Genomic DNA, 23,178 nt, shown 5'->3' with positions numbered 1-23,178 from the left:
CTCTCCATTGCTCAGAAAATTAGATTGGAAGGGACGGAGTGATTTCGATGCATACCAGAAATCTCATACCAAGACCTCAGTTCCTTTGAATGGTTATGCAGAATTTCATATATTGTTTTCTACAAGTTGCTTTCTTCATGTAATCCCTAAGCATATGACAACTTCTGGTAGAAATAGTTTCAACCAGTACCTCAAACCCATGCTGTTTTAATAGTAAGCTCCAAGGGAATAGGGGCCTCATCTAGATTTTTCTACCCTGTTTTTCCAGAACCAAGGTCAAGACCTGGAAAGGAAATAAATAGGAAACGACAAACTTATGTTTGCCATTGGTTAGTTTGAATGGGAGAATTCTGTTTTGATTATACAAACAATTTTATAAAGCAAAATGTAAACAATGAAAATAAATCAGAGAATTTCTTTATCTGCACTTTTATGAAATTGTCACAAATACCTTTTACCGCATCCCCATGCCTGTCATGGTGGTGCCCTGATAGGAAGCAGTAAATATGTTCTGAGTACACAAATACATTCCCAAAAGGCAGTGACATTTTAAATTTGTTAAGTCCTCAAATCTCCTGGAGTCAGTACCCATTTAAATTTTAATCCCAGTATCCTATAAGTGCTAAATAGGATTCAAAAATTAAATGCTAAATAACTATAACTTTATTTGCAATTATTCTTATATCGTGCCCTACACAATTATGTTACTTTATTTGGCTTCCTGCCGATGGCGACTTTCATCTTTACTCATTTTCTGTCTTTGCGTTTAGGATTTGATACCAGCATTTTGCCAATTTGCAAGGATTCACTTGGCTGGATGTTTAACAGACTTGATACAAACTATGACCTGCTACTGGACCAGTCAGAGCTCGGGAGCATTTACCTTGATAAGAATGAACAGTGCACGAAGGCATTCTTCAATTCCTGCGACACATACAAGGACAGCTTGATATCCAACAACGAATGGTGCTACTGCTTCCAGAGACAGCAAGGTAAGCGACGAGACACCTACCGATGCAGAGAGTTGACCCTCATGTCAAATTTTATCTATTCCTTCACGATTAAAAAATTGCACACTGTATCCCATTCATTTCAGTGAATGCTTTTCTAATTAGAGTGTTTCATACAAGAGCAAATAAGAAGCATGTTGAATAATATAATTCTGCTAAGGATGCAAAACATGCTAAATAAGATGAAAAATACTAATTAATATTTTATATTAATATACTTCATTATAGTTTCCATTATGAACTACTAAGAAGCACATAGAGATGAGAGCATTGATATTAAAAGTAATCATTAAAATTAATTTTCTATCTACATTGCCCACGATATTAAAGTGTTTTTTGTCACTACACTATAGAGTTTTAATGTTCTGTTTTGTGATCTTATTAAATGAGCTGAATGAACCACAGCATTCACCATAGTTATTTTTACTCATCTGATTTTAAAGTGACTTAGTCTTTCAAATTTTCAGAATCACGTAGCTTCATAAAACCTCACTAACACTGAAAGTGTCTTGCTTCTCAGGAAGAAGTGAGATAACCTGCACAGTTGGAATGAGGCTGGTTCTTTATTTTTCTTTATTCAGTAATGTTAATGTAATGCAAAATTGAAGTCATGCTTATATACGCAATCAAATGATAAATATAATTAAGTATGTAAGGGAAATAGATCTAAAAAAATTCATATGATGTTAAAGTTTGGGAGAAAGTAAGGAAATACTGATATATGTAATTTGGTGTTAATTTTATAAAAACAAACTTGGAATTACTCTAATGAGATATACCTGCTATTATCACTGCTTTTTAAGATTTTTGACAGCTAATAGACTGAACAAACTACTTTAAATTAAATTTATGATTCTCAGTTTTTCGTATGGGAAACTAACACAATATGTAGGGCATTTTACTATATCAATTACTTTTTCACATATTAGTAATGGTTTAATAAGTAGGGATAAAATGATTATCATTAAGTGCATTAGCAGTGAGTCAACAGCAAGTTTTGTATAGTAGCTAAATTATTTATAAACCACTTTAAGTAGAGTTTAAAAATTAGATTTGCTTTATGAAAATATTCTGAGTCACACACACTCTCTCCCTCAAATAAACACATTGTTCACTTTATTATTATTATATATGTGCTTCTAGGTGATAGAACATCCTAAAAACTACATCCTAGTTTTAGTGACTGTTATACATTGAATTTATTTAAAGAAAATAAAAGTAAATACAGGTATAAACTGACATAAAAAGACATGTGGTCTTTTGTTATGATAACAAATGTTATTTTAGTTTTTCCTGAGAACTTATGCAAAACCCATGGACACAGACAATAGTGCAGTGAAGGTCTGGGGAGGGGAGTGGGAACAGGGTGGAGGGGATGAATGGGGGGAAAATGGGAGACATCTGTAATACTTTAAACAATAAAGATAAATTTAAATTAATGTTATGATAGCATGTTTAAGTGTTTATAAATGGAAACAAAAATATTCTGAATACCTCTGAATGTTTCTTCAGAAGTTAATACTTTCTTCTTTAAAAACTCCTGGATTTTGCAGTAATATTTGTGGAACTGATTAAAAATCTGACCCCCCAAATTTTTTACTTTGTATATTTTTCATTTATTAAGCACTTTTCTTCCAATGTGTTAAAATCTTTATAGTCAAGTGATGACATTATTTTAGAACATTTTAATACATAGTAGAAATAATGTAATTAAAGGGTACCCAAAATGGTAAAAGTATTTTTACAACTTCCCAATAGCTTAGGAGAGTTTACCTAATTATGTTCATCACTTTAATATTGTAGAAAAATGTTACAAAAGCTCTGTCAGGGTAACTGACTTATTGAATTAGTCCATTAGGTAATTTCATAATAAACAATAACCATTTATTTAAAAACATTATTCAAGTGATTTACTTTATAAAAGAATGTTTTCCTGTTTATTCAATAAACAACAAGTTCTTAAGTTTGCTATAATAAATTTAATGTAAAAAGTTAAGTTTAGCTCTATAATAAACTTAAGAATATTTTTGTTTATTGAATAAACCAGAAATTATAATACAGTATATATAGGAAGAAATAAATATATATAGAGAGAGAGAGAAAAGGAAAGGTATATAGTTGGGTATTACTAATCTAGGTGTACTTAAAATTGCAATCAAGACTATAGTTGTATAATGTTAAAGATATCTGGACACCATTACTAAATAAATACTTTATTTAATAATGGTGTTTTTACAAAATACCTTTCAAAAATTTAAAATTAAGGTTAATCTCAAGTTTAATAAATGGGGTTGAGAATTTAAATGTTCAAACAAGTGAAACACATGTCAGTTTCCAAGGAAAAATATGTTTTAACTGTATTAAAATACAAATTTGTTTCTGTGACTAATTTTCTGAAATATGACAATTAAGCCCTACAAAATAGTTTGTAAAATTCTTTTTCTAAGTAATCATGAAAGAATGAGTAGGAGGAATACTGACTGGAGATTTTGGTTACCTTAGAAATTCATAACTTACTTTCATAAAAGTATATTCTAAGCCTCTACTCTGAAAAAGTAAATCAATAATTAGTTGCTATTTCATTTGAAGTCCTGTTGTGTAAGATCCAGGAAAAAGAAGAAAAAAAACTAACTTTTATTCATGTTCATGTAGTCTTTCATATACATAAAATTATTTATTACTCAAATAGCCCTGTGAAAATACTGTTATTCCCATTTTATAGCTAAGGACAAGTTTATTGATCTCTAATAACTTCACATTACAGAATGAGTGCAGGGACTGGTATTTGAAACTAGAATCTTTGACTTTTGTCTGAGTGGTTTTAATCCTATGTTCTGTATTTACAAGTTAATTATATATAAAATGCCATAGAGACATCACTGTGTAAGTTCTTGGCAAATCCTGTTTAGTACAGGTGACATCAGCAAGTCTTATTTCAGTCAACAATATATCCAATATTTTTTCCTTGGGACTACAATGAAAATAGATGATATTTGTAAAGGTTATTTGTATAATTCATCTACAGGAAGAGATATAAAAATGTGGCTCATGTGTATTAATTCTACAAAAGATGTTTTTCCTATTTAATGAAAGACATTAAATAGAACTTTGTCCTCTGGTATTAAGATTATTGAAATTTCTACTGATGAAATAAACCTAATAAAGTTATTCAAGTGTATCCATTCTGTGAGAGGCTACATGGATAATAAAATATTGATTAAAAAAAGAGAATGAGAGCAGTGGCCTACTGAGAGGCACATGAGAGAGCTGCCTGGCTGTGCATCTGCGGGCCCTCTTCGTAGTGCAGTGGACTGTCTGCTTAGACAGCCATTCACAAACCTCCATAGTGGCTCCTGTATTTTCATTTTTGACTCTAAATTGTCTATATATATTTGACAACTAGTAAAAATATACTCCTCAGAAATGACTAGCTGTGAGTATAGAAAAAACACATTTGTATATTAGAACTGCTATAAACATATAGATACTACCTTATTTACTTTACCCAGTTACAGTTTCTTCAGTTCAAAATTGTATGGGGAGATAGAACTGCATTGTTATCATTGAATTGAAAATTCTAGTATAGAAAATGTGTGAATGGCCCTAATGTAGAGGTTTGAGTTTTTAAATTGAGAATGCAAAACAATGAACAATGTTATTTTCAAAAACCACAGTTTGAAATTGAACTATTAAAAATTTTCATTCTTTTTTTTCCTTGTGTTTCTAAACTAATGTTTGGAGTAAATACTTGTAAATTTAATGATTAAATTAAAATCTGTATTTTATTAATGCATGATTCTCATAAAATCGTAAGCATGTGAAATCAGAATTTCCCATAAAGTTACAACACTATTAGGTAGTAAACAGAGTAGAGGAAATACACCTTGTGGTAGAGTTTGTGTGAATACCCTAAGCTGACTCTCCAGTCTAAACATGTCTAAACCTTCACACAATTAGTTTCATTATTATCCTTTATCTAGATCAGTTATTTGCAAGTGAGGTTAAATAATAGGTGTAATCTCAATTTAGTGCTCCAAGTATCTTTAAGTTAAGGGCTAGACAGAGCTTCTTTTTAAATAATGGTAAAATATTTCAAAATCAAGTATTATGTGCAGTTGAACAGTCTCGTGATTTCTTTTGCAATGTTAAAATGTTCTCATATATAGAGCTTGTAGGACTGGTACTCAGGTTTATTTAGTGAGTTTACAAATTAAGTCAGACTCAAATACACCTGGATTTTTATGCAACTCAGTAGTGTACATATAAGAAATATTACTTCTACTTTACAGTATCTGGCCATTAGCAATTAGAAGAATTGCTTTCAATATAATATTAAAACTTCAGCTAAGATCTTTCCTCTTGGTTTTAAATGCAGATTTGAAGGGGAATACATTTTAAGTTATCTATTCTATAACCTCATACTATACAACTTGATTCCTATTTCTTTAGTGTTTAGTATAAGAGCCCCACTAGATTATTAGAAAAAACAAAGCGCTCAAATGGACCAATTTCAAAATGAAGTAGAACAACAGCTAATTACACTTTTCAAACAAATTCCTTTTTCTTCGTGGTTTATATTCTCCAAAGAAAAACATTTTGGCCTGACATATTAAACTATAAAATATATATTAAACACTATGACTCATTTCCTCATACCACATTATTTATATGCAAATTTAATAACTGCATGTTGTGAGATTGATATAGTAAAGAATTTTGAAATCATTTGAATTAATTATACTTTGCCATTTTCCTAAATAGTTATAATATAGGAAAATAGATACTAGTTTTTGCTGTTTGAAAAGTTTATGGTACAGTTTTTATATAGCAGTTATTAAAAGGAAGGTTTTAGAATATGAATGTAAAATACACTGAACTGCTTTTAGATATGAATATGTATTATATGTAAAAATATTTAATTATATAAATAATATAAACTATTGTATCTATTGAGAATTTTATACTCCTAAAAGTATTCTCCTTTAAGTGGTTGAGTTTGAAAAATATCCTAACACTTATTTCCAAATCAATTTAATGTTTTAGGTCTATTTATTTAAAAAGATGGCTTATGAGAAATTATGGTATATTATGTTCTGTTTCCAAATTGCGTATACAGGGGTTGGCAAAAGTAGGTTTACAGTTGTTCACGTGGAAAGACATGCAGGTTATGATTATTACAATAGCTTTGTTAACTCAAAAGAATGTCACAGTGGCACAGTGCACTTAGACCTTCACTGTGTATACATTCTTGTAGTCTATTTGCTATACACAAGCACACTTTGGCAGAGTTCTTACCTACATTTTTCTGTCCCTGTGTATTTGCAGCATCTGGGTGAAATAAAAAGACAAAAGGCTGCCAACATTTTTCAGTAACAAAATTTATAAAGGTGTCTCTGATATAACTTGAAAGAAGGATGAACTTCTTCAGAGATCACTTTTTAATGCAAAGCTATGTGTCTGTATTATAGAAACTAGTTTAAGTGAGGGGAAAATGTTAGCAGTTATTTGTTTGGGTGGCAGTCCATCAGTTGGCTTTACATTGCTAAGTTGATGGACCTTTTAAAAGTAAACAGTAAGAACCATTTTTCATCATATAATAAGAATTTTACACCATTCTCTTGTTTTCATCCAGTTTAGTCATTCTTAGGAAAAGCAAGGTAATCTAATATTAATAATCAGGAAAGTCTCTCTCTCATTTTAGGTGGGTGGGTTGGTGGATGGGATGGATGGATGGATGGATGGATGGATGGATGGATGGATGGATGGATGGATGGATACACACACACATGTTGTATCTCCCAAAGTAAAATAACGAATATGTAATATGTGTTTTCCAAAACCACATAAAAACTAACTGAAGTTTGATAACATAAAAATTACACTTTTTTTTTTTTTTTAACTCTAACCCTTAAAGTAACATTTTTAACGTCATTGCAGACCCACCTTGCCAGACAGAGCTCAGCAACATTCAGAAGCGGCAAGGAATAAAGAAGCTCCTAGGTGAGTAATAGATCATTCTTCTGAAGTCTTTATTGCTTACATAAATAGCCCCAGGGAAACAGCAACATAAAATCAATATTAATTCAACAAAGATAGACTACACTAAATTTCAGTAACAAAATTTATGAAGTTTTTGAAAGCAATTAAACTTGCTTTTATTATCATACCTATTGAAAGATATTATGTCTGTTTTATTACCCTAATATAATGTTCATTTTGAGAGTTATTAAGTCAAAAAAGAAAGAGATTTAAACAATGCTCAAGTTAAAGTATCATCAGAAACTTCAATTATAATTCTGTGGTTAACAACTCAAGAGTTGATGATATCTATGTATATATGGGGAGAGAGACAGAAGGGTGACCTGAGAAACTCAACAAAATATGAACACACTTTTCAGTGTTTTTGATTAGCACGTTTTACTAACTTTTAGTAAGTTAATGTATGTATTAGAATGTTAGATCAATAAATGATAAATAATTCCAAATTTCACCCCCACAAGGCTATCAGATGATTAAACTATTATTTATAATTATTTTGTTTATTCCTAGAAACATTCAATTTTAAATAAACTCTTTTTGGAGCAATTTTAGATTCAAAACTATTTATAAAGACAGTACACAGTTTTCATATATTCTTTATTCAACCTCACCTAAAGTTACCATCTTACCATGTATCAAATAACCGTTATATATTTGTGAAATTTAAGAAATTAACACTGCTATAATCCTATTCATTAAGCCTCAGACTTCGTTTGGGTTTTAGGAGTTTTTCCACAGATGTCTTTTTTCTGTTTTAGGATCCAGAGCAGAACACCACGTATGCAATGTTTTTAATGTATGTTAATGCCCTTGTGTGTTTAGTGGCACAAATTTTATGTTTTTTAATCTGATTATATATATTATGATATGCTATTTTTGTAATTATAATATTGTATGTTTAGAAGAGAAAATCGTTCATATTATTTGAAAATTGTTGGTTCAACATGAAAAGGTTTATTTTTTGTAATAAAGCATTTTTAGATGTGAAGCTTTACTAATGAGTAAAGCTATGTGTCATGTTTCTCTTAACTCTTAATAAACACCCACATATTATGGCTCATAAGAGGAAATAATACATTCATACACTGGTGTATTTGTTTCCACAAATCAAAGTTTAGCCATGTACAATGGGAAAAGCCATTGAAATTCAACTAAACATTGTTTTAGACTTGATCAAGGTTTAGTAGTGACAAAAAGTTACTGAAATTCAGGCTCTGATTTTTTGAAGTTACAAAAAAAAGAAAAGAAAACATTAAGTGCCCATTTGGAAGGAGTCACCTTTTTTCCTCATTATATAATAAAAATAAAAGTCATTATTATAGAGTAGTGAATGTCTTAAATATTTTCCTTATTTACCTAGGATAGTGGTACCTGTCTGAAAATTGATCAATTCTGTGAGTGTAGGGTGCCATATGTTCCAATTTGCAAGTTCAGTCTTGGTTGGTGTCTGAATTTCTAGCATAATTATTAATAGTGCTCTCTTCCATTTCAAAGTATACTCGCCTAAAGATTATTTTAAATGAAATCACCCTAATTATACCTCATAACTTTCTTATGTCTAATATGTCAAATAATGTTATTCTTTTCACGAGGTAGAGTAAGAATGTTGAAATTTTTTCTTATTTTTGCTGGCGTTTAATCCACAGAAGTGGTTCTTAAATTTTGGTGATACTCTGTCTACCTCACTGAAAAACTAATAATTCAGATCTTTCAGATGAATTACAATTTTAAGCAAAATTGATTATTTATATATCAGACTTTTCAAGCATTTTAAAAGGAGATAACCATGATCCCATAAGGTTGCCAGACTAAATGAAAAGTATTTGATATTTTATCCATTTATTTAGTTGGTTTTGTTTGTTTGTTTCTTATTTTATTATTATTTTCTATATATATATCTTTAGTGATTTCAGAGAGAGAGAGGGAGAGAGAGATAGAAATATCAGTGATGAGAGTCACTGATCGGCTGCCTCCTGCACTCCACCAACTGGGGACCGAGCCCGCAACCCGGGCCTGTGCCCTGACCTGGAATCGAACCTCCATCTCCTGGATCCCAGGTCGATGCTCAACCGCTGAGCCACGCCTGGCCAGGCAGTTTTTTTTTTTCCTTCACCAAATAACTCTAGTGTGTCTGGTCTCTGGGGGAAAAAGAAAATATTAGGAAAAACAAGAAAATTTTCTAATCTCCCAAAGCTTACATTGTAGTGTTGGAGTGTTTATTGAAGAATGTGAATTACTTCTAAGTTATTAAACATTTATCATTAGCAATGTGCCAAATATAACATTAGATATTATAGATATGAAAAATGTCTATCTTTCCCACTAGACTGAGTTTAAAAGTTTTTAATAAAACCAAGAGACCCCCAAATTCCCAATATGGAGGATATCACAGTATAGGGGTACATGCGATGACAGACTGCACACACACCCCCACACACACACACACACTCACACAAACACACACACAAGGAAGAAGCATATCAGAAATCCCCCACCTTAAGAGAAGGTTTCATATGAAGTCTTAACTTGGGAGAAGGAGGGAAGGAGAGGGCCAGGTGAGAAAAAGACGTACATGAAGATGAAGCACTATTGAATCTGTAGAAAACAGCTTGGTGCAGAAAGAGCCTGGGATATGGGAATGAAGATTCAGGGAAACGTAAATAGAATGCTGGCAGTGATGAGTCGGTGAAGGGTTTGCTAAGTGGTCTGGCTGACTCAATATGCATGCCATTCATCAGATTTTAATTGTGTATTATACCTCTCAAAACAGTATATTTTGCAGATTAAACTTGCTTAACAAAAGAAATGTATGCAATTCATTATGACAATTCATTATGGCTACTCCATATCTGTATATCTTGAGTGAATTAATGCCTAATTAATCACTATCAGAAGGAACACACCTTAGTCATGATGCGTGTGTGTGTTTCATAGGACAGTACATACCCCTGTGTGATGAAGATGGTTACTACAAGCCAACACAGTGTCATGGCAGTGTTGGGCAGTGCTGGTGTGTTGACAGATATGGAAATGAAGTCATGGGATCCAGAACAAATGGTGTTGCAGGTTGTGGTAAGCAAAAGGGTATTTACTTAGTAATGTATCAAGCACAATATAAGTACTTAAGGATCTCATTCATTTGTTCAAGTGTTTAATGAGGCTGTAACAAAAGTACTCCTGGCATATTAAAATTTGTATACTTAATAAATGGAATTGCATCATTTAGATAATTATTAAAAAGTAGGTTCCTTTTACTACAGATACAGAAAGGATGTTAGCTACCTCCTGTTTTTCTCTGAGGTAAGCGAAACCTCTGTCATCCATTCTATCCAAGTCAGCTAACCCTATTGTGTGCCACGTATACATATGGCGCCCTATTTTCGGTATACCTATGGAGTTGACTGGGAGTATATAGTCTCACTGAGAGAAAAGTAACCTTTTTAAAGTAAAAGCCCATAAACTGCAGCTATATGAGTTTGTTTCTTTATGTTTGGGTGATAAAAATATAGTTTAATTGTTTGAAAGGTCATTACAATTAATATTTGAATTCTTTTTATAAGCATGCATTTTTGTGTATTAACCTAAAAATACTACAATTAAGTTGAGCATACATACATACATACATACATACATATATTTTAAAGTGTTAAATGCAACATCTTTTTTGCTTCATAAAATATTTTTCCAGAACTCAGTATTGTTGTTTGTGCTATGGAGAGTTTTGACTATAAAAGCCACTTAGCTACACACACAGAGAAACACATGCATACTTATATGCACTCACGCGCACACACACAGAATTAATGGATTGTTTTTTTCAAATAATACACTTGACCAAAGTCTGATAGACTTAGATTGTTTGATACACATGTGATTGTTTAGAAATACACAAATGGTAAACAATAAAAAAGTAATCTCATTTAATACTTACTCACCTGTTCTGCATTTGTTTATTCCATAAGATTTTTAATGCTTGGTTTTGGTTTTCTGGCCAATGATATTAGATTTAAGTAGGGTAAAGTAGTACTCAGTCGCTACCTAACATAATTTTAACATATGTAGAACATGTCTTTGCAATATGTAATTGAAACTGTTAGTTACTTCAATTATCAGTGATGCCAGTGATGGATAAAGAATTTAAATTCATGTTATAAATAAAAATTATATAGAAGTGAATTCAATAAGTGAATAGGGAAATTGTTTGGGGAACATGACTTCTGAGTTTTCTTAGCATGTTGAACTTACTAAGAAAATACGTGAAGTGGGAGAATAAAAATAACATTTTATTCACCTAAGATAGGGATTTCAATGTGTTGTATTATGAAATCAATCAGATTATAAGTATTGGGTTACATTAATAGGATATGTTATAATTAGCTACCAAAGAATTATAAGACTAAAACATTAGAAAGGGTAGAACATAAATACATACTAACATTAGAGGAGTTAAAAATAAATACATATTGAGTTCTATGTGTATCATTACCTCCACAGATAGTAATGTAATAATTCTAAATATCCTTTGAAAATAATTAACTAGCTATGTTAGTTTTCTATTGTTAGCATAACAAATGCCCACGGCTCTAGTGGCTTAAACCACACAAATTTATTCTCTTACTGTTCGGTATGTCAGAGGTCGCCCACGGCTGGCCTTGTGATGAACATCAAGGTGTCTTCAGGGCTGCGCTCCTTCGGGGGCTCTAGAGAAGACCTGTTTGGTGCCTCTAGAGCTGCGCACATTCCTTAGCACATGGACCCTTTCCACCCCTTCCAAAGCTAACAGTGTTGCATCTCTCTAACGGTTCTTTTTGTAGTCAAATCTCCCTTTAACTCTGTCTGGGAAAGGTTCTTTCATTTTAGACACAAATGATTATCTGGGCCCGAGAGAATAATCTAGAGTAATCTCCCTATTTTAAGATCCTCAGTTTAATCACATCTTCAAAGTCCCTTTACCAGGAGAGGTTACATATTTGCAGGTTGCAGGGATTGGGAATTGAAGATCTTTGCTGGGCAATTACTTTGTTTATTATAGTAGTCGAAGAAATTTTTAATTCTTTGTCAGATTCAGAGTTTGACGTGGACTCTGTAAAACCTGGGCCGGGATCAGTATTCCCAAACTGGAAATCTTACATATCAGACCTCAGTAACAATTCTGCTTTTAGGTACATACATTTTAACAAATACTAGAAAATGGGTTTTTCCTTACCTTTGTTAAATAAGCTAAAGAGGAGGTTAAAATTTTATTAACTGTCTCAACTTTCATCAGATTTTGATATTCTTCAGAAATTATTGTACTACTTAGTCAAATAACATTAATGTTTACATTTTTCCTAAGCTATTGACTTTGAGATCTCTGGAGATTTTGCAAGTGGAGATTTCCATGAATGGACTGATGATGAGGATGATGAAGATGACATAATAAATGATGAAGATGAAATGGAAGATGATGATGAAGACGAAGGGGATGATGATGATGATGATGGTGATGATCATGATGGCTACATTTGATGGGAGCCGAGATCAAATAAATTTCACATTTCTATTATTTACAGAGTGAGAGCCTATTGAGAATTACCTTCATGCCCCCAAATAAAATGATTCTAAAACTCACGTATATTTTGTATAATTATTTCAAATATTGCAGCTAAAGTTATAGAACTTTATGTTTAATTAAAAATCACTTACTTTGAGTTTTTATATGCCTTAGAGAAAACATAAAACATATATGGAGTCTAGCCAGGTGGAAAAAATTTATGAAGAGCTACTGTTATAAACAAACAAATTTTCCTAAGAACAAACTATGTAAACCTCCCACAAACAATAATCAGTGTTTGAGGTCGTATGTGTTCTGTTTCCGAGAGATACGCTAAGTTAACTTTATAATAGCTTATTGGTGACCTGAATCCCCAGGATTTTTTGAAAATATGCATGACCTTAATTGCAATTCCAAAGTAGCATTTTTCCCAAACCTGGAGATGAATGAGGGGATACCACACAGGGTAAGAAAAATAAGGAGTCCTGCATCGTGTTTACATTAATAATGATGGTTTTCATTATTGAGTTATTGTGGATGTGGTAGGGTATTTTAAAAAAATGGCAAGTATGGAAAAACCATGGATTCTGAAAGTTAAAAACTTCGTTGTTCCTTCTAATTTTTATTTTAATTTGGATAGCAGTCTCATGTAGATATTTTTATACTCTTAAACAGCATGATTTCTTTACTTTCTAGATTTCTTTATCTTTCTGACCAGCAACTTAGGGTACAGAAGTTAAAGTAGGAAGACAAAGGAAAGATTTATTTAAATTATATTTTCACATATAGTTTGTCATATGCCCAATGTCAAATTCAAAAATCTTAGTTCTGGTTTTCTTTCCTATTTTCGATAAAAAAATTTGCATTTAATCTAAGAATTATACCATTTTTGTTATTAGTGTTGAAACTTAGAGAACGTATTGTATGGTGCCTTGCAAAATAGAAATAGAAAGGTTTTAGCATGCATACCAATATAGGATATTAGGCAATATATAAGCACACCTAATTAACAAAGTAATACCAATAAAGGTACTGCTGCTGGAATGAAGAAAATGGAATATGTTTCTTTCCTTTTTTTCTATTGTTACATAATTGCCATGTGGACTTGTTTATGATTATTGTGTAGAGTAGCATTTAAGATTTAACTGTAATAAATGTTACTTTAATTGCTATATTTAAGTTAGCATGTTAATTAATTGTGTAGGCCTTTCAGCACACCATCACTTTTAAGTATATCAGACCTATGGTTTTGTGCCCATAATAAAAATGAAAAAAATCTGTTGACTATTTCACATTAATATTATAATTTAAACAGTGGGTCAACTGGTTTCCCGATATACAATTCACTGAAAGTAAAATTGGTGGATTATTTCCATTTGATTAATACACACTAAAAAAGAAACTTTAATGTTGACTTTATGTAATATTTAAAGCAAAATGCATTTTCTTTTTTACTGTTTATGTATAGTTTACAAAATAAAGAATCTTGTAACCAAATTAAACTGTTCCTTAATGATTTTCTGGGGTATAAATAGTAGCATGGAGCATTCGTAATCTCTTTTTTTAATGATTATATTACAAACTAGGAAGAGTTTTGAAAATTTTGAACTTCAGATTCAGAGCTCTTGGTGTCTTGAATATTGTTTTCGTACCCATGTTAAAAATGTTTTTTGTATGTTGGTTTAATTTTTTTTGTTGTCTGAGCATCACAGTAGATCATTCTCTTTGTTGAAGATGGTAATTTAAAACCCATTTTTGTGGTATTGTACTTAACATATTTAACTAAATTTCTATAGCAACAGCATTTTGAAGAGCGATAGAATAACTTCTTTAAACAAATGTATAGGAATTACAAAATCTAAGGTGGGTTGATTGGAAAAAGACAAATAATCTAATTCTATATGTAGGTTTAGCAAATGAATTTAAAGTAACAAATATAGTGGGCTCATAGCTAAGCTATTAAAAAAAATCTTTCAGGCTCTCAAGAAAGCAACTAATTCAACAGTAAGTATAAATTTGAAAATATTTACATTATTAAACTTTTTATAATGAATATGTGTACAATTTATATTTGTATATATGTATATAAAAATTCTATTTGTGTGTATATTAGGTCTTTTGATTATTTCTTAGTTTTTGATTCTATACAATTATTCTTATTTATTACAAAAATATAAATATTGAGCACATACTATAACCTAGGCACTATTCTAGACACTGTAGATTTATTGGTGAACAAAATGATTATGAAGTTATTATTCTAGTGCGGAAGATAGGCAATACATTTATCTCTAGCCCATAACATAATGTAATTGCATTACCAGTGGGGGGAAAAATCAAAGCTATTTTCTAGATTTAATTTGAATAAAAAGCAATGTGTTTTGAACCCTTAAGAAGAGCTCTTGAAACAAACTCAGAATTTTAAAAGAGCATTTTTTATTGAAAGGAATCAAGCTACCCTAACATTTTTTTCTATCTTAAGTCAAATTCTAAGGCATAGGCATGAAATCATACCACATGGTAAGCCTTGTTTCACTAGTGTTATCATAGGGAGTGCACGTGCAAAATACAAACTACAAGACAGTTGGAATCTCATTAAAATTTAAACTCATAGAAGAAAAGAGTAGAAGCATACAGATAAAATATCAAATGTTCCTGGCATGTCAGACTCCAGTGTGGAAATTTATGAATGTTTTTTGTTGTGCATATTTAGCATGACAATTTAGATAGGCTACATAATGCTAAGGGGGAAACAAGCTAAATTAAAAACAAACGTACAACATTTTTGATATTGATTGAAAGAACACATAGCCTAAGGCAAACCTTGTATTGTTGCCAATCTTTTAATAAAGTCAATCAAGCCAAACTAGCAAAATCATTAGAGTTTCATAATTAATAAAATGGATACCAAGTACTTTATTCTCTGTATAAATATTTACATATTTTAATTTTATATGAAGCCAAAGAAGAGGTGAAAACTAATTCACTAAATAAACATCGATCCATATAATCTGCTCATAATTTACTTAAATTGGTTTTAGAGAATTTCGTAAATAATTATTTGCATTGAAACAAAAATTCCATGTGTTTTGTATAAAATGAGTGATACCGTGGCTGTATGCAGTAGGTCATTCAGGGCCCCATACATAGTCTACTTTGCAAGATTCCCTGGGGGGGGGGGGGAATGGAGAAAGCAAAACAAACCAAACAGAGCCATCATCATCATAAATGAGTTTGTTTTGTGTAATAAATAATAGCACAAGTGCATGCATACACATGCACACACACATTGAGTCTATTTTTTGGTCTTTGATTTTAAAGAAAGTGGCTAGATAAATTCACATTTATTTATCTTCTTGTTCATGATGAAGGAAGTGTACTAGAACATATATCATAGATTTTTCTGATGAAGTACAAAAACATAAAAATTGAAAATATCTACAGTGGTACAAATATGTCAATAAATGATATGAGCTCCCTGAAGTTTATGCTTTTCCACATTACTTTAAACCTAATAGCAGATATTGAGGTTAATACAATGAAAGCATTTTCATTCGTATTGGTACACATTTTCATATGAAATAATATTAGCTTTTGACTTCCATGCCTTAAATATTTTCCATGACTTACAATGATTTCATAAAAATTTTATCAGTGGTTAAGTCAATAAACAAAGAAAACATCTTAAACATTAGCTGTATACAGTACATGTGTCATCCCTCCTGGGGCAAGGCAATTTGGAACATTCTTTTCGAATAACCGCTATTTCCTCAATTATATATGAATTTCTGCCATCTCTGTACTACTTTAATGTCCCTTTTACTTATTTGCTACATCCCTCAACAAAAATCTTAGCAAGTAAAATGCATATAAATCAGTACATCAGAAAACATGATTTAAAATGACAAAGTGAAACACTGTAGGTAAAAAAGATAAAAATTTCATCAGCCTGTATACCATATCACACCCATATTCAACCCTTTCGAAGACATCCTTGGGGAATTTATTTTTCATGTAGTTGTAATGCTAAATTACCCTCCATCTTTAAACCCATAGATACATGCACATACCGGGGGTTTGCAGTCTCTCTCACCTTCCTCATCATTCAAATGTAGCCCAATGTGCTTACCCTGGAGAGCTGGTGTGAATGTTACATGGAAACATTTCAAACAGGAGCGTCATGTCTGTCATAGAGATGGTGCCCATTAAGTGCTATTTGTTTTTCTTCTGTCTTTAAAATTAGTTAGCAATAGATATTTTGCTGAAGTTTACAAGATATACTGAGAAAATTAGCTTCTCTTTATAAAACTTCACACACCACCATCTAAAGATGACTCTCACCCGTGCTTTCCATTTCCACCGGCCATGTCACCACGCCACGCTCCTTCACATTTCAGTCTGCAACAGTTACACAAACAAGTGCCTTATTCTTATACAACACACAACGAACTTTGGGAGCACCTGAAATCCCTCTAAAGAGAAGCAGAGCACTGGGAAAGGAGTTCAGTTGATTCATGAAATGCCTGTGTATAGTGGTGTAGAAACAGCAGCTTCTGGAGTCAGAATTCCTGGGCTCAGCCTGGTACTGCCTTGTGACACTGGGCAAGCTATTAACTTGGCTATAGCTCAGTCTCTCCACTTATGAAATAATGTTAGAATTTACTTCATAAATATAAAGCTTCACTAGTAAAATACATAGCTCAATAAACTTAGCTACTAAAAGTAAAAAAAAAAAAAAAATGTGCAGGGTGGTAAAAATCCTGGATACCAAAGCCTATGAGGTCTTGAATTCTGGCTCTGCCCCTCACTGGCTGTGTGACTTTAGCCAAGTTACTTAACATTTCTGTTGCTCAGTTTTCTCATCAGTGAAAAGGTATGGTATTAATTCTCACCTCGTAGGTTGTGAGGGAGGATTACAAGTTTTAATACTTTTAAAAGCACTTAAGACTGTTTGACAAAGAGCACTAAACAATATTAAGAGGAAAAGTGAAATCAGTATACTTTCTACTATTTTAGATCCATCACATTTTTGTTTTAAGATGGGAATATAGAAATTGTTATTCTGTTTTCTCTATTAGGAAGCCTCTAGTCCAGAGAAATTAGGTGACTTCTGAGGGTCACTGGAACATCAATATACAAACAATCACAAGCTTGGGTAGCATCCACTCAATGCAATCCAATTTTAACTTGCTCAAAATTTTCAAAACATTGAGTTTAAGGTCCTATCCAAAAGCGTGATTATTTACAGAAGTTTTTAAATATAGGTTTTTTTCTTCGTTGTCACTCTAAATACCTTTTTAATTGAGATGTTAAATATTGCCCAATTTTTATAATCTTTTTTTAGTTCCTTGGGAGGAGGGAGGATTGTAAGTTCCATAGCTGAAAGAGAAGCAATAATTAAATACCTTAAATTTGTTTCAGGATTTAAGAGAGTTTGGGCAATATGTCCATTTTGTATTTATTAGATTTAAAAAAACAACAACTTTTGAACAGCGTTACCTGTACTTTAAAAATAATTTAACTTTTGTATTGGGAGGCAGAAGTACAGACGGAAGAATGCGAAAGAAGTCTGGGAAAGGGCAATTTGACATCCTCAAAAAATTCTCACAGGGAGTAGGAATCTGTAACATAAAATCATTTTACATTTGTTAAAATTTGAACATATTTATTTTCATATAGATAGATATGGGTATATAAATATTAGTATGAAAATAAGCCATTATTGTTAAACTGTCTCTTCATTTTATTTAGCCAGATACACTTTCTCCTGATAGGACATGTAAAGATTTAACATCTTTCTCTTTTAGATTCATGTGTGCCAGGTGCTCATTCCACTCCAAACAACAGGCTCTTTTTCCTGAACTAATTTGACCATCTGGAAAAAAGACAAAAAATGGTAGGAAATTCTTTACTCTAAGTACCTTTGTGGGGAAATGAACAAGAATATTATATAGGGCCTCATGTTCTTTTAAAATATGACAGCAAAATAAATTGTATATATGTTGTATTGGGCCAGAAAACGAAATAATTTTGTCTCAAGGTTGGTCAAGTCAGTCCTATGAATCATGGACTATTGGGACTAATGATTTATTAATTAAAATGTATAATTGGCATCTGCTTCATAATTCTAGGAACAAGGAGTGCTTATATCAATCTCAGTTTAGTTTTCAAAATTTGTGATCATTAAAATAAATTTTATTTCCCTGTGTATATATGTCCTCTGTTTCTCTGTGTGTGGGGGGGGCAGGTAGGTGTAGGGGGTACTTCTTGGAAGGACCACCAGTTAAATTTGCATCCTAGCAATTTAAGGTGTGAAGGAACAGAAGAAGAGAAGGCAGGGAGGTTAAGCCTGTGCTGGGCGGATCACTCCTTACACTGGGCGTTGGTGAGTTTCGCACTCACCCCCGAGTTACCCCGAGGCCTTGCAGGCGCTTTTCACTCGAATCTGCACCCTCTCCATGGGGGAGAATAGACGGTTCTTGCTGAGCTCGGGAGCGAGCCGTTCACTCACCGCCCAGTTTCCTAATAGCTGCGTGAGAGGTATGCCATCTCTTTTGAGGAATTCTCTTTTACGTTTTAATCCCATTTTATGATCATTGCAAATCATAGGGTGTCAAGGAAACTTGGGCAAATATTCCTGAATAATGTTGAGTGGGTATGAAGCCACTGTCACTAGTTGCTAGTTGTGTTTATAATTATCCCGAGTAGGAAATGACTTCATGGCCAGCACTATCTGGATAATAACTGATTCTCTAGTGCGATTGTAGAACGGTTGTGCCAGAATCTTGCAAGATCAAAACACAATTGATATAGCAGCCCAGTTGTTGCTTCCCCAGGTGGCTACAACTTGAGCCTCTTTAATGCGGGAAAAGACACTGTCATGTCTTATCAGCACAAACAGCCTCACTCCCCAAGCAGCGCCTCAGGCGGGCTAATTTTAGCTCTGAACTTCAGTGGGGAGCCATTCAAAGAGCTGTTCTTTTAAAACCTGGCCTAGGATATACTGCAAGAGAAAGCTGTTCGGTGCTTATTAATATCACAGTCTCTATTTAATTCTTCATAGTGAAGGGGAAAAAAGACAATGAAGTCCAAAATGAAAATTAAATTTTTATCATAGATATTGTATGCTATTATAGTAGCACCCTGTTAAAAATGCAGCATCTCTACTAACCACTCTCAAGGTCATTCCTAGGGTATTGTTTCTGCATGTACTCTTATGGATTTGGCTGCTCCCAGAGTTATAATGCAAACCTTTTGTGTCTCCCATTTCTTTGACTCCTCTTTCTGACTTCTGGAAATGAAAATGATTTGTTAAAGGAGAGAAAACACAAGCCAGTCCATTTTATACTTGTCAGTGCCCAGACAAGAAGAGTTAATATTAATAGATACAATGAATATGAGATTGTATTGAATTTTTATGATTTCTTGTAGTCTCTGTGCCCCAATAGCACATGTCAAACAAAGTTTAAGTAAGTAAGCTTGAAGATTTAATTGGCTTTATTAGGCAATTCATGAATCAGGCAGCATCCCATCTGGCAAACAGAAGGGCATTCCAAGGGGTTGCGGAAAATGGGAAGTTTCGATAAGCAAGAAGGATGAGGCAAGGGAGCTGTGAACAAAAGAAAAGAAAGAATTCTTTTTAGACCAGGACATCTTTTGGGGGGAAGTGAGTGGCAATGGTTTTATTATGCAGATTACCTCTTCTCTCTATGGGGGATGGAGTAGGCTCATGTGACAGATTACTGGTGCTTGACCAGAAAATTACAGACTGGTTGATTAAGACTATATTTCTAAGAAAGGTTAAAACAGGATTAGGTGAGATATTAAATCTAGGTTTGCTGTCATGGACTTAGCACAGTGATGCCATATTGAGCCTGTGGTTTTTCTCTTTAACACATATGTCTTCAAACAAATGGCCATTGTACACGAAACTCCATATGAAGAATACATGCCATTAAACAGCAGGTCTTCCTGGAAAGAGAAACTGCAAGACATTCAGTGAATATTGACATCTCTTAAGGAGAAAGAGAAAGTAGCTGAGTCCCTGGAGGCCAGAGATGAGCAACAAAGGGAAGTACAGCTTGTGGCCTGAGTCAGAAGTCATGCCCTCCAGAGTTAGCAGAAGCACCTGTGCAACAGTTAGCAAAATAAAGTCAAAGTCATGTGATTAAATTAACATGTTAGTGGGCCTTCTTTATTTTCTTTTTAACTTTAACCAAAATATCACCTTAGCTACCCCCTTGGGGGGAAATAACCAACTTCTTCCAGCATGTTTCCGGTCAATCAGGCATCTCTAGCCTGCTGGTTATTCTGTGATACTAGACACCATTCAGGGCAAATGAAACTGTGAAATTTATTATGTGGTCGCCACCGGTTCCCCCCAATAGCACACAGCAGCATGACGAGTAGTTCAGGTTTGCTGACCAGATGAAACCTCGATTTCAGAAGCTGCAGCAGCTTTAACGACGCTCTGCCTTTCTTTTCATCAGCAGTAGACGCCCATTAGATTAACCTGTGTCACAGTAGTTTACAATGTTAAGGCCTCCACGTGGCTATTTATAGCTGGCGCCAAAATAATTGATTGTCCTGTGTCAGACTCGCTCGTCCAACTGGTAAACGTTCTGCGTCCTTCTTTTTCTTCAAGTTCCAGCTCTCTCAGAAATGACTGAATGTTGACATACCCCCCTTTCATTTACCTTTATTCTCTCTTTTCTACTCTGTTCTTTTTGCAAAGCACTAGAAAATGTGAGTCAGTTTTCAGAGCATGTGTGTGAACAAATGTATACATGCACAAGCACACACACACACACACACACACACACACACACACACACACTTCTTATACCTAAACACTAAAGAGAAAGGAAATTTACCCAAACATGGACGTTTATTTCATCAGAGAACCTTGAGACATCTTTGAGTTCGCATTTCCCCCGCACAGCATGCATAATGGGCCCACATATCGCATAGAATTATACCTGGGAAGCTGTTTATCAATTTTAACATGTCAAGAACGGATTGTGCTGCGGGCTCTGCCGAAGCCGTGCTGCTGCGATGGAGCCTCGGTCGCTGGCTTCCCCGCCTGAGCCGGCCGTACGCCAGTGGCTGCTGCCTTGCAAGCGCATTGATTTCTAATGTTGGAGGAAGTTTCTTTTTGACAGAATGAGCTTACAGTCCAAGCTTTACCACCTGCTTAATCATACAAGCCTGTGACGTGGTGTAATTGAGCGCGAGGTTAACTCCTTTATAAAATTAATCAGTGAGTGATGGGGTATTAAAGTAACAGACGGAGCGATTAGTTTATATTCCCACATAAATGCCTATAAAGTTCAACTATTGGCAAATTCCCCTTTCTGTGGTTATATAAGCAGAATCATTGATTCCCCAGTGTGCCTCCTGAAGAACAGCCAGTGCTCTGTTCATCACAGTCCCTTTGGAACACGTTCCTGTGCCGTTCCAGTCGCATGGAAGAGAAGTTTCCCCTTGTTACCCTCATGCCTGCCCCCTCTGGCTTCATTTCTCATCATGGTGGTGCCCGTGGTCCTGGCCCATTGCCTCAGTCAGCCTACCACTTTGACTTACATGGTTTAGCTTTCTGCTTCCTTTGCCTTTCAGTTTTGCTTATTCCTGTTATGCTATTCTCTCTCTCTTTCCACCTTGGCAATAAGCTCTGCCAGCCAAGCCAAACTACCCTTGGCTTTTAGCCAGGGACAGATTAACCAATCATTTTTTAAAAATGAAAAAAAAATATGTTTTAAACATCCTCTTTAATAATTGCCAAAAATAATACAAATATTTGTACTTCTTTACCTTTAATTGGATGTATCACTTATGCTCCAATAAAGTTATCACAAAGTTCTTTAAACTAGTTAAAATAGCATTCTTGTAAAGAACGATTGATGATACTTCTGAAACATTTTTTATGACTGGTCTCTGATGCTAATTTTACCAGAGAATTTATAAGGTGCCTTGATACGTATGAGAATGCAACCTCTTAAAATACGTTTTACACAAGCACTGTTTTAGTGTACCAGGGTGGAAGGGAAAACATCTTGAGTAGTTATTACCTAATTTACCACAAATTTTCAAGACCTTTAGTACAGGGACCACCTTCCAGCTTTCTAGAATCTCTGGATTAAACTGTAGCAATTAAAGTAGCTATTTATGTATTTAAAACTGTCTTATCCCCACAAGTTTTGGATGCCGTTGACGGCAACTCCTACTTTTTAAATTGCCTTAGAATCAAAGCACCTGGATGTGCTGAGGTTTGAGATCAGGAACAATGGAAGAAGACTGAGAACAGAAATGACAGCCCTCTTCTAATTTTAATTTACACTCTCCCTGTGATTAGGTGCTATATGTTTTGTTCAAGTTTCTTAGGGTCACTTCTTTGTATTTTGTAAAAAATACTTTTAAATGTATGAATGGATATGACACTTCTCTAACCTTACTACCCAAGATCCAGGGGAAAGAAAATTAAAATTCCTTTGGCAACCTCTCTTTTTGTCATTTTTCAAGACTACAGCCTCTCATTTTTCATCATAGATTAAAATGATACAATGATTGTATAGGTCAATTAATAATGATAATATGTCA

The 23,178-nt window shown here is 33.5% G+C and overlaps 1 protein-coding gene across 3 annotated transcripts in view; it reads left to right on the top strand.

The window, feature by feature from the left end:
- SPOCK3 (SPARC (osteonectin), cwcv and kazal like domains proteoglycan 3) overlaps positions 1-12,659 on the top strand; it is a 280,247-nt gene extending 267,588 nt beyond the window's left edge. For 2 of the 3 annotated variants that reach the window (XM_081137554.1, XM_081137552.1), the window contains 4 exons: positions 771-992; positions 6,948-7,010; positions 9,984-10,121; positions 12,385-12,659. In XM_081137554.1, the coding sequence (XP_080993680.1) occupies positions 771-992; positions 6,948-7,010; positions 9,984-10,121; positions 12,385-12,557 (596 nt within the window). In that variant the 3' untranslated portion in view covers positions 12,558-12,659. Of the gene's footprint in view, positions 1-770; positions 993-6,947; positions 7,011-7,807; positions 7,846-9,983; positions 10,122-12,384 lie in introns of all 3 variants that reach the window. The other variant, XM_081137553.1, reaches the window with a different exon arrangement.
- The last annotated feature ends 10,519 nt before the right edge of the window (positions 12,660-23,178 follow it).

The sequence above is a fragment of the Miniopterus schreibersii genome (genome assembly GCF_964146895.1).
Source record: "Miniopterus schreibersii genome assembly, chromosome: 4".
Lineage (NCBI taxonomy): Eukaryota > Metazoa > Chordata > Mammalia > Chiroptera > Miniopteridae > Miniopterus > Miniopterus schreibersii.
The sequence above is the reverse complement of the archived record's forward strand: the minus strand, read 5'-3'. Positions and strand labels throughout refer to the sequence as shown.